This window comes from Spermophilus citellus (genome assembly GCF_964194105.1).
Source record: "Spermophilus citellus genome assembly, chromosome: 12".
NCBI lineage: Eukaryota > Metazoa > Chordata > Mammalia > Rodentia > Sciuridae > Spermophilus > Spermophilus citellus.
This window is the reverse complement of record NC_138198.1, coordinates 83,598,197-83,611,278: the sequence shown is the minus strand read 5'-3', so window position 1 is coordinate 83,611,278 and position 13,082 is coordinate 83,598,197. Positions and strand designations below refer to the sequence as shown.

At 39.8% G+C, this 13,082-nt stretch overlaps 1 protein-coding gene across 2 annotated transcripts in view; it reads right to left on the bottom strand.

Annotated features, from left to right (window-relative positions):
* The window catches only part of LAMA3 (laminin subunit alpha 3), a 244,899-nt gene that overhangs the window by 28,406 nt on the left and 203,411 nt on the right, over positions 1-13,082 (bottom strand). For both annotated transcript variants that reach the window (XM_081263355.1, XM_081263356.1), the window contains 7 exons: positions 12,519-12,689; positions 10,365-10,516; positions 10,056-10,218; positions 9,490-9,623; positions 8,181-8,325; positions 4,485-4,604; positions 3,960-4,093 (listed from right to left, as the gene is read on the bottom strand). In XM_081263355.1, the coding sequence (XP_081119481.1) occupies positions 3,960-4,093; positions 4,485-4,604; positions 8,181-8,325; positions 9,490-9,623; positions 10,056-10,218; positions 10,365-10,516; positions 12,519-12,689 (1,019 nt within the window). The remainder of the gene's footprint in view (positions 1-3,959; positions 4,094-4,484; positions 4,605-8,180; positions 8,326-9,489; positions 9,624-10,055; positions 10,219-10,364; positions 10,517-12,518; positions 12,690-13,082) is intronic.

Sequence of the window (13,082 nt, the reverse complement as noted above, 5' to 3'; positions counted from 1 at the left end):
ATATAAGTTAATATGTGTAACACATTCCAACAATGGTTGGTGCTCAGTGAGATGGTGGGGGCTAGTGACCACCCCCATATTACCATACTATCATTATTATTATGACAGCCATTTCTACAACACCTTCCTGTGTAACGCCTGGGCATTTCCCCTCTGATTTGACTTCTGGATGTGTTTGGAGCTGAATTTACATGAAGCATTAACACATGTGAACTGACTGAAGCCCAGACAAATGTTTATATTTCTAAAACAAATGGTATACTAAGAAAAGCCGAAGATTTCATTATAAGTCCCTAGGGCTGCTCACTTTTCTAAATGGAAAGGTGTCTGCATTCATTTTAATCCAATTCATTATGAACAGTGGAGCTGCATGGAACACACATAAAATTAAATTTCATTAAAAGGAAAAAGCAGAAACAAATTCTCACTGGTATGGCAGCATGAGCTTAATTATTTTGTAAAGATGGCTTTTTGGCCCAGAAGAGGAGGAAATTCTTGGAGCTGGTCCCTTTATACATATTTTTATGTGTTATGAAATTCTCTCCTGAGCTATCTGAGGCCTAAACTTTTAATTCTTGGAGCTGGTCTCTTTATATATATTTTGATGTATTATGAAATTCTCTCCTGGGCTATCTGAAGGCCTGAACTTCTGTGTTTACTCCACAGTGCAGGGTCTGAACATACTTGCTAGAGGAACGTGAATGCAGGGTACATGTTAGTGTTTTAAGGATTCCCACACTGGAGCACATGTGTGTGCATACTCTGGGCCAATCTGTCCACAAAGCTTATCTAGGTCCATGGCTGCTGTAGGCAGATTTCAGAGAGCGACAAGAAAAAAATATAATCCTAAACTCAGAGTGGAGTACTTAGTAAATGTTCAGCTGATCCCTGATCAGTTTTTCACTTTTCAAGTTATTTTCACATTTTATAATCACACTCTGTAATGCAGTGATATAAGTTCCCAGGAAAAAGTTCCTTTTTGGTGTCAGACCTACTGGTATTATCAGGGATGTTCTGCTCTTCTCCTGGGAAGCAGATGGGAGTTACAGGCTGTGATTTCTGATTAGAATCTTAAATATTCCAAGATATGGGTTCCCATTTCCAGAAGACAAATCACAGGAAGAGACAGAGACGCAAAACACCCACAAAATCCCTGGAGCAAACCTGCCTACTGCTAGTGTGTTTTGCCCCATGACAGGTTTGGATACTCAGATGTCCACAGGGGCCTTCCATGTATGCCAGGCATCAGACACCTCCCTCCTTGGGAAGAGCTGCCTGGTTGCCTCTACGCAGCTTGGCTGTGGGTTATGGGTAGAATTCCTCTGTGTCCACCCACCTCCAGAAACCCATGTCAGAGGGCAGTTTGAGGATTCACTAGATCACTAATAGCCTCACTTAGGGATGAAGCAACCCAGAAACAGCTGAATATTGCTTAGTATTTTCTTTCTTTTTTTTTTCTTACTTTCTTTCGTGTGTGTGTGTGTGTGTGTGAGAGAGAGAGAGAGTGTGTGTTTCTGGGGATTAAACCCAGGGCCTGGTGCATGCGAAGCAAGCACTCTACCAACTGAGCTGTGTCTCCAGCCTAGTATTTTACTTTCAAAAGTGTAAAAGTCCAGAGAAATCTTTAGACTTGCCTCTATTTCCTGCATTTCCCATTTTTTTTAAAAAAATTTTGATTGGAAACTGGAATATACTAGCCAGAAAAAGGAAGTAGCCTTTTTGTTTGTTTGCAACATTCTCAGACCAATTACTAGGAGAATCCTATATGTCTGTCTACATGTATAGGCATTTAATATCTGCGTATATATTTTCTTAGTGGAGAGAGATAAAAAGGCAAAGAAAGATTGAGTGTTGACTTAACCCAAGGCCACACCACTCTTCGGTGGCAGATCCTAAACTGGAACTGCTCTTGTGGTCCTGCCCTCCACCCTAGTGGGCCTCGATTGGCTGGTGCCAATGTCACTGACCAGGGACCTTCTGCTAGTAACACACAAATGCAAACCTCCTACTAATGGTTTTCTTATTGTCTTCCCTGGAGAATTCCTCCTGTCTCTGGCTCTGGGCAGCGCACCTGTCTCCATAATCTAAATGACCACCTGTCCCTGAACATCAGTCACCCTGGCTCCAGCCTGTTTTCTCTCTGGAGTTCCAGGCCATTCTTGCCACCTGCTTCTGTGCCTTTCCACCTGGCTGTGTCTCTGGCTTCTGAGCGCAGGCTGTTTCAGACTGAATATGTTACCTGCTCTTCCTCTGGTGCCTTTATCCACCCACATGTTCAACCAAAAACCAGGTATCAGTCTTGACCACTTTCCTCTTTTCCTAGCTCTGCCTTGGCAACTATTAAGGGCTACTTCTGGGACCTGCTCCCTTTTCCTCACCTGCATTGCTATTACCCCTTCCCCTGGATCAGGCCACCCTCATCTCTCACCTCTGCTAATACTCTATCTACTCTTCCAACTTCTCTGCCTGCTTCTGTTCTTCCTCTTCCCTAATCTGATCTCTGCCTTGCGCTAGAGTGAGATACTGAAAACCCCAAAGAGATCATGCCCTTTTGCTGCTGAAGTCTTTCCAATAGCTCCACCATGATTGGCAAGATCCCCTGTGGTGTGGCCTTGAGGCCCATGTGCACTCTCATAGCATGTGCCATACTTGACTATAATGACCATCTCACTTCCTCTCTTCTTGAGAGCTCTCCAACACCTGTCACATCCCTGATGCACACTAGGCCTCAAAAACACTTGTGTAATGAACAAATAAACAATAACTCTCAAATGTACTCTGAAGTGCTGACTACCTAAAGTAGTCTCTTATTACACTTAGTTGAATAATATCAAGGTCACTGGCAATTCATAACTAGTTGTTCATGACCATATTACTATTTAATATTACTATTCAATATTAATATCATCTCTTTGACTCAATTTCTTCATTTGCAAAATTCAGGTGTTATAGACCATGATCTACAAAGGCCACTGAGTTTAAAGGCATTCACTCCCAAACTACTAAGGTTGAGCTTTCCAATCTGAAGAATCACATGTAGGGCTAGGCATAGTAGTGTATGCCTGTAATTCCAGCAGCTCAGGAGGCTGAGACAGGAAGATCACAAGTTCAAAGCCAGGCACAGCAACTTGGCAAGGCCTTAAGCTAAATTGCTCACTAAATTGTGAGGTTGTCTCAAAATGAAAAATAAAAAGGGTTGGGGATGTGGCTCAGTGGTTAAGCGCCCCAGGGTTCAATCCCTGGTACAAAAAAAGAAGAATCACACGTATAAAAATGATCACAATCAAACATTCTGGGAGTATTTTAGCTTGATCATGAGGCTTTACAAAACCTTCTAGGATATTTTCATCTAACATGTTAATGTCAGTGATCTAAAAGCCTTTGGTACATTACAAACAAATTAAAAGAATATAAAAATGATTTCTGAGTGCATCCTCAAACTGGTGGATTTCAGATTAAGTTTTACAGCCTGTATGGAATACATTTAATTCATCCATGGGTTCATTCATCCAAGGATGAGTCATGAACCTATTCCATGCTTGTAGCATGCAGGGGGCTGGAAATGCAGATGGGAAAAAGACACTGTGTCTAGATTCTTCAAGAGACTTCCTAAAGGCGGCAACCTCAGCTTTCAGGGCTTGATACTACTCATCAGGCCAGGGGACACCTACCCTCTCCTTGCTACCTTTACTGGCCAGGGCTACAGCCTCATTCTACTTGTAGGCAGCGTGTTCTTTGTGGTTTCTCGACTCCCAGGGATGATAATGGGGACAACACAAAGTTTCCCCTTTTTGAATAGACATTTTCATTATTCAGTATCTGCAATCTGTGAACTATACTGTTTGTACTGAAAAGTTAACTGTGGCCAGAATTAAACAAGGTAGACCAGGGTTTTTGATGGCATTCATTACCACTATAAAAGGTGATCCTTTTTTTTTTAACAAAACATATGATCTTACCTTTCCCTGATTGCAATTGGAATTCCTCCAAGATAATATGTGCTGAAATCAAATATTTCCCCCTCAATTTTAATGTTTTGATTATCCACATTTATCCGCATAACTTTTTGGACTCTTCCAATTTTGATCAGAATCTGAAATAAATGAGGTAAATCAGAAAGCAATGGGAAAGAAAAGAATCCTATTCACATGAATGGCCCAGAGCCATTCAATCTTTACTTTTCTTCAGATTCATTATACACATGGTACAAAGATTGCAGTAGCAGTTTGGGGTTAAAAAAATCTGATATGAAAATATTTTAATAGAAATATTTTTATGTGAAATTAATCATGGTTTATATATGTGATATATATTATCTATTCTGTGCCTAAATGTTCAAATTTTATAAAGAATGTGTCCCTCAGTTAATAAAATAAGTCAGTCTGGTAATAAAAGGGGTTTGTTTTTGTTTTTGTTGGCATTGAATCAATTTTAAAGGTCTATAGACATTTAAAAATTCATGTAAACAGACTCGAAGGTCATACCAGATGATCTTTTCCATTGTTGATGGTATCCCTGATTCCTTTTTCTTTGGGTGGCTCTGAATTCAGCTTGTATCTCACCATGAGGTTGCCGTCTTCTATATTTAGGGATATGAAGCGATCCTAGAGAATGGAAATGATACAGATTACCAGGTGACCTGGGTGAAGAAGGACCAAGGCCCTGGGAATCAAGTTATTCTTGATCAAAAACTGTTCTCAGCTCCAACTGTCTTGAGTTAAGAGGAGTAGCAGTGCTATTAACAGCCATCACCGGGTGGGTGTGATGGTTCACTGCTGTAGGTCGTGATGAGAGCATCATGCCTGGCACTCAGGATGGACACAAAACATGGTAGTGATTATCATGATTTTGTTTCATGCCCATCCGTAGCCCATCCACAAAGAACATAGAAACTGAAAGGACAGAGAATATTATAGTAATTTGAAAACATGAGCACTACCTTTCAGAGAGAGAAAAATCCCCAGATATTTTCCACCACCTGTTTTCTGATTTACTCCTACGTCTTGGTCACTTTGCTGCCTCCTCCCCTCTATTCCCTATTTCAGTGTCTGGGTCCTGCAAGGCTCCCGCATGGGACTCCTTCTTTCCCTCACACCACTCCCTTTGCCTTGATGCTCATGATTGCTCCTAGGGTTCCAGCTCAGCTGTGCTCATGAAGCCCAGATGCTTCTCTCCAGCCTAGACATGTCCCTTTGGGGCCAGGTCTGTATGTCTGATCCCCTAGTTAGTGCTTGCATGACTAATGATACTTCAAATTCAAAATATCCTCAGAAGAACTTATGATCTACATGCCTCCCATATGCTGCCAAGCTGAACCTGTCTTTCTTTTCTTCATCCTGTGCACATCTCCCCTGCTCTCTCTCACTCATCATCATCATCATCATCATCATCATCATCATCATCATCATCTTGGTAAGCAAGCCATACCCTTCAGAGTCATTCCTGGTCTTTCTCTCCCATCCAATCAAATCTTCTGAATTCTTCCATTAAGTTTCTCACATCATCCCCCTGGTCCCAGCCACAATTTCTTTAGCTCAACTGCATAGCAATAGCCTGCTAGTTTCCCTGTGTCCCTTCAAATCACTTCCACTCAGCAGCAAGAGCAGCCTTCTGAAAATGCCAGTGCAAGAACCTTACTTTCCTTTGTTTTCAGACACATTCCTGATGCCCCGGCAGATACTGCAAGGGCTGAGCATCTCTTCCCTTCATTCCTTAGCACTCCCTCTTGCTCTCCAAGTCACAACCACACAGGTCACCCTTCCATCCCTGGGCGCTCCTGGCCTTCTCACCCCTAGGCCTTCTTTGTGTCCCTACCTCTGCCAGGTCCTGCATTGCCCTGTCCCCCAAATACCAGTTTCTACTTGTCGTTCTGGGTCTCTGTCAAAGCATCCTCTGCTCAAGAAAGACTTTAATGCCGTCAGCCTCATTTTCCCTCTATACAGCTCCTTACAATTGGGACAGACTAAGGACCCATTAATAGCATGCTTTGTATGACACCGGACACCTAGAGGACAGGAACCGTGTCTGTCTTGACATTATTGCCTGGCTGTCATGGAGCAAGGCATGCACCAAAGGCAGCTATTTCCTCTGTGGTCAGATAAGCAGAGGAATTTCTGACTCAGAGCTTCAGGCTTTGCTCTTACCCAGTCCCCTAACAATAAAAAGCTGTTCCTTTGAAGCCCAGGCCAGAGTCTTCATCTGAAAAGAAAAATTGGTCCTTTTCTAGATCCTAAGCCTTTATTGTTGAGAGTCAGGTTAGAGTTTATCAATCCACTAAAAAGAGTAACAGCAGCACTCAGAGAGGAAGGAACCATCCTGCTTAATAGCAGCTCTGCATCACTTCTTACACAATGACATTATGTAAGTTTTCTTCTAACATATATACTATTTTTGGTTCTTAGTCTTTAAGAAGTTCAAAATGTAGTACAGTTTGAGCATCCAAACATGAAATTCTTCAAAACCTAAAAAAAAAAAATTATTTTTTGAGCACCAATGTGATGCCACTAAGCTGATGGTTTAATGAATACAAATTTTGTTTCATGCACAAAATTTTTAAAAGTATTGTATAAAGTTACCTTCAGGCTATGTGTATAACATATATGAATTTTGTGCTTAAACTTGGGTCCCATCCTCAAGATATTTCATTCTGTGTATGCAAATATTCTGTAGTCTGAAAAAAATCCCAAATCTGAAACACTTCTGGTCCCAAGCATTTTGAGAAAGAAATATTCAACCTCAAGAAAGAAGACCTTGTTTCAGAACACACTGAAGGCACTGGGCAACTTCTCACCTCGTAGCATCCTTCAGGCTGGCTGGGACCTTCCTGACCCATCAGAACTAGCTCAGCCTCAGAATCTCCTGAAGGGTCCAGACCAACCCCAGAGAGGAGAGCTGGGCCAGGTCTGTGTCCCTACCCTGCAGGTAGAAGGGGCTGGTAAAATCTCAAACTCCATATCCACTTCATATTCTCAGACTAGAGAGCCCATGGTTTGATCCACATTTCTTCCAAAATACTAGCTGGGAGAGCAGCTACAGGAGCTCCTATTCCCAGGAGCAATTCACTGTAAGACCCAGGGTGGCTACATGGGAGCCAGAGCAAACCCACCTACTTTCCCTGGACCAGCAGGTGGCACTGATGATCATTTGTTGAGTGTGCCTTCGGATTTCTCTGACATAATGAATTTAAGTATTTCATGCTTGTATAATTATACCAAAATGGATTCTTTTTTTCATGTGTAACTAAAAAGAACCAATGAAAAAGAAGGAATGGTCCTCAGGAATCTCAGCTGCTTCAATGTAGACTGATAAAGAGACACCCCAGGCAGCCTGGCAAGAGTCAGAGCAAGATGGAATAGCAGGAGGTCACGTCAGTCATCTGGATCACAGAGACCCCAGGAGGTCTGCAATTGTTCTATGGCACGATAAGTAGATTATTAGGCAAGCAGTACTTTTCAAAGAACAAAACCAATACCCAAGCCAGGCTCTGTGGTACATGTCTGTAGTCTCAGCTACTTAGGAAACTGAGGCAGGAGGATCCCAAGTTCAAGGCCAGCCTCAGCAACTTAGGAAGATCCTGTCTCAAAAAATAAAAAAGGTCTGGGGTTATAGCTCAGTAGTTAAGTGTTCACCTAACATGTGCAAGGCTCTGGGTTCAATCCCCAGCACTGTAAAATATAAATTTAAAAATAATTTTGAACATACTCTATATGCAAAGATATGAAAAATTGTACTCTATATGTGTAATAAGAATGGTAATGCATTCCACTGTCATGTATTTAAAAAAATAAAATCAATAAAACTAAAAACAAATAAATAAAAAATAGAAACACCAATGTTGAAGAGAAAAAAAAGAATAATAAAAAGACTAAATTGTATTAAGCAAAATAATAATAATAATAATAATAATAATAATAATACTTACAAAGACAATTGAATGGGAGATATTTTTCGTCCCCATTTTGCATTATGGTCTCAAATTTCTGATTACTCTTCCTCATCAACACTCACCATTCCACCCTGCCCCCTACCAATAGAAAGAAGCAATTGGCCAAGAGAGAGGAGGCAGGCCACCTTTGCACATTGTTTTTCAGATCTACTTGGATGTTTATAAATAACCCAGTCATCTGCAAATTGCAACACAGAATGAATATTTTGGTAGGTTCCGGATGTTTATATATTACCTGGTTTTCTGCAAAGAACAGCAAACCTCTATCCACTGTGGTCTGAATGGTCTGTCCGAAGGTTGGGATGGGAGCGTTCGGTTGAGTTGGAACTCGAGCATAGCCTGTACCTTCAAAATAGTTCTTGTCTGACTCTTCTTTTCTCCTGTCAACAGCAATCATTAAAAGTTAGAACACTGCAGCAAGGGTGTTCATAAGAATAAAATAAAATAAAATAAAATAAATAAAACTAAAAATAAATAAACAAAAATAAAAATACTAATGTGGAAGAGAAATAAAGAATAATAAAAAGACTAAATTGTATTAAGCAAAATAATAATAATAAAACTGACAAAGACAATTGAATGGGAGCGTGCTACTGATAGGAGATGCTGCCATCTGAAAAGTAGGACAAAGAATATGCAATCTAGATGTCATGATTTTATTAAAGAAGAGGGAATACATTTAAAATGTTAAAAGAGCCAAAATTTTCTCCTGGATATGCTCTTATCCCCTTATATAAAAAAGGTAATATTCAAGAATCCTTTTTGGAAATGCCTGCTAACAAGGAAGTGGCCTACAAGCTGAAGCTTTTGAAATGTTGAAAAGTACTCATTTGAAATATAACCTTATTCTGAGCAATAAATGCTTGACCTAGCTCTTTGGACTCTTCCAAGACTCTTTTTTGGGGGGGAGGGAGGCGACCAAGGATTGAACTCAGGGGCACTCAACAACTGAGCCACATCCCTAGCCCTTTTTTGTATTTTATTTAGAGGCAGGGCCTCAGTGAGTTACTTAGCACCTCACTAATTGCTGAGGCTGGCTTTGAACTTTCGATCCTCGGGCTTCAGTCTCCCCAGCTACTGGGCTTACAGGCTTGTGCCACCACCCTTGGCTGTTCTAAGTCCTTTTAATTGTAAGGATGGTTAGAAGCTCAAAGCAGCAATTCTCAAAAAGGTTCAGCCAGCACTGTACCTACAAAGTCACCCACTTTGCATATCACTGTTTTTTAAAATTTAAAGTAAATATGTAATTTTATGTCTAAAACAGGTATCATCTTGTGGTACGAGACATCAAAAATTTAAGAAAGATTTCGTCTTTTTAAAAAATTGAGAAAACTCTATCAATCTAATGTTTTATACAACTTGGAGAAGACTGACATTATGAGATTTTCAGGATGGACTAGCAGTGTTGCATGCATAATTTAAGAACTACTGACCCAAAGCATCAAACAATATCAATAGCTTCCCTAACCACCCTTTCTTACAGGTAAATGTACTGCAGGCTACCCACTCAGTTACACAGACACTGAATTTTAGATTTCATTTACCTTCTACAAGGCTCCACCTCAGTTGTGTTGAGATTGAAAGTTTTTTTGAAGTTGTACAAACTCAGAACATTTTCATTGAGGTCATCTAATTCAATACAACCTTTGTATGGAGGGAATCTCAGTCTACTGGGAAGCTGAAAATGAAACAAACAAAACAAAATCTTCCACTAATTGAGCAAAGGAAAGTAATAAGTCTAACAAAAAAAATAGTATAAGCCTATCACTTTGAACAGTCAACAGTTCGTAAGGGTTAGGAATGTGGGCCCTGTAGCTTGATGACCTGGCTTTGCTTTTGAATAGTTGTATAATCATGGACAAGTTACTAAACCTCTTTGCTTCAGTTTCCTCATCTGTCAAATGCTAATGAAAATGATGTTTACTTAAATTAATACACTTAAGGTTAGAAGAGTATACAGAGGAAGTACTCAATTAGTGTTAGTTATTATCACTAGATGTGTTTAAAAACAAGGTCAAATCCATTATAAGGTAATTAATTAAAATAGAGATGAATCATTATGTTATTTTAAATTTATGTTTTCATTCAGGGAAATAACATTTATACTTACTTTAAAACCAGGTGGATAACCTCCAACATAAAACACAACATTTTCAGGATCCAAATTAAGGAGTGTGTTGCTACTTCCACTATCCATGTCATGGAATTGGGATGCTTTGGGTTTATTGGAGGTGGCCTCTTTGGTGTAATTAAGCCTTGCAAACTGATAAATTCTGTTTAAAATTAGATAATAAAGTTATAAGAAAAATTAAAGAATTCAAATCCAACATATGAAAAATAGCGTTTGTCAACAGATAAATGAAGAGTTTGGGGAGTGTAGGTCAGGTTCACAAAGAGCAATATCAAATCCAATTTGTACCTCTGAAATTTCACCCGGTCCATTACAGCCTCCTGGGACTCACTCTCGGTCAAGGTCTGATCCACCTGGAGCTCTGCCTCTCGTTCTCCCAGGTTGTACACACACGTGAGCTGGCCATCCACAACTGCCATGCCAATGTAGTCCTTGGAGGCCTGGGACATAAAGGCCACCTCAGAACCCTTCAAACACTTATGTTTTTCCCAACTTTCCATCCCAAGAAGATCTCCAGAGTTTTATTTCATAAATTAATGGGTTTTACGCATTGAGCCTTGGGCAGACAGAATAAATGAGGTACATCCTCTTATAGACCAATTAAGTTAATTAATAATATCTGGGCCATCTTTGCTCATGTTATAGTGCCTTTATTTCCATAATTCCTCCATTTTCTCAATCTCCAAGTATTTCATAACACCTGTCATACAGATAGACCAGATATGGACTCAGACATCCATTAGATTTCAATCTGGTAACAGAGAGAGAGGACATTTTTGTTCTGTTAGTGCAAGCCATACCCTCTTAAACTTTGTGGCTGTTTCTTCTACGATACCTCTATTTTGCCATGTCAGCTATGTACATATCTTTCCTCCTTCTTAGAACGTGAGCATGTTGAGGAAAAAGTAAATCTTTAAAAATTGTGGTGAAGTATACATAATATAAAATGTTATAAAGCCATTGGAACCATTTAAAATGTATATTGGCATTTAGTACATTCAAGAAATAAATTTTTGATTATCATAAACACAAGGTGTGGTAGATAATAAGTGCAATCTCCCTCTGTTTTCAGGGAGGATTGATTCTAGGACCCCCAAAGATACCCAAATCTGCAAATTCTCAAGTCTCATATATCAATTGGCATAGTATTTGCATATAGCTTATGCACATCCTCCCAAAGACATTAAATTGTCTCTACATTACTTATAATACTTTATTTAATGTAAACACTATATAAATAGTTCTTAAATTGTATCATAGAGGGAACAACAAGAAAAATATCTATACATGTTAGTCCAGATGCTTCCTATCTATCTATCTATCTATCTATCTATCTATCTATCTATCTATCTATCTATCTATCTATCTATCTATCTATCTTTCTATCTATCTATCTATCTATCTATCTATCTATCTATCTATCTATCTATCTATCTGTTTTGGGGTACCAGGGATTGAACTCAGGGGCACTCAGCCACTGAGCCACATTCCCAGTCCTATTTTGTATTTTCTTCAGAGACAGGGTTTCATCGAGTTGCTTAGCACCTTGCTTTTGCTGAGGCTAGCTTTGAATTCATAATCCTCCTGCCTCAGCCTCCCAAGCCACTGGGATTACAGGCGTGCACCATTATGCCCAGCAGATGCAATTTATTCTTGTCTGGACATTTTTGATCCATGGTTGGTTGAATCCATAGATGTGGAACCCATGGAGATGAAGGTCTGACTGCATATGGTGTAAATTTGTTGAAGGCATAAAGTAATGTGCATTTTGTCATAATACAAAGCAAAAAGTCGTGTCATAAGGTGACTACAAATAAAGTGCCAACATTTTGAAGCATGAAAGTGTAATTAATAGTACTGTTGATTTTAAGAATCTAACACCAACCATTCAAAATTCCTACAATGGTAAGGTTAGTGAATTTGGATGATAAAAAGGTGGGGCACCTGCATTTCTTATTAGGCAAGAAAGGCTTTGTTTCACTTCCATTCTCATCCATGGATGATTCCCACCCTGCAGACTTGAGGAAGGGTCTGTGGCTGGGCCTTCTGAGGAATATAATAGGGTCATGCTTCTGTGAGAAGGAGCTAAAGTTGATTTCCATGAAGTCTTGATCTTGATGCCCTGGCAGTGTGGAGAGAGGATGCCGATCCTCCCCACTCACATGTGCATGTGCTCACAGGTACACACACATGTGTCCACATCCTGAGTCAACCAAGTAAGGCCACTTGATCCATCAGCAGCTAATAATCCATGATGGATGGACATCTCAAGTGGCTGTCCCCACGGCAGGGAGGTGTGGTGAGGGGTAGCCGTGGTGGGATTTTTTGATGCCTTAAGGGGATTTACCATGATATGCTAATGGCAGGGATGTAGTCTCAAAAATACACACCTCCCAAAACATTCTGCTATAAAAACAAAAGAAACATACAAGCAATACTTACATCTTTATTTCCGAGGTACATCACAAACATATTCTCAGTCCCCCCATTTTCTCTTGAGTCAGGTCTTTGAAGAAACAAAGAGAGAGATGTGTATCCTTTCAAATCTTCCAGGTCATTTGGAAGTCGGACTTCAACGCCAGATTTACCATTGAATCTCATGGGGACTGCGACCTATGAGGAATGATCAGGTGTCAAATGTTCTGATGCAGACAGTGGTGTTCTCACTGTCTTTGTTGTTGGCCCTATTTATCACCCATCCTGAACAGCTCTGATAAAAAACAGGGAGTATGGATATCTCCTGGACCCAAGTTACAACTCAGGAAGCTGTTTGAGGAGCCAGATAATAGGGTATTCATGCTCTCCCTGATATTAATATTAATAAGTAGTCCTAGTAGTAGTATTCCAACTCTGGATGAATTTTATACAGAAATTAATGTATGATTATTGTCAGTGCATAGAAGCACTTGGCGTGGTGTCTGGATATGTAGAAAGATCTATAATACAGCAAAAATATTTTTAAATGCATTTTTAAGGAATTAATTCCCATGAACATATTACATGTTA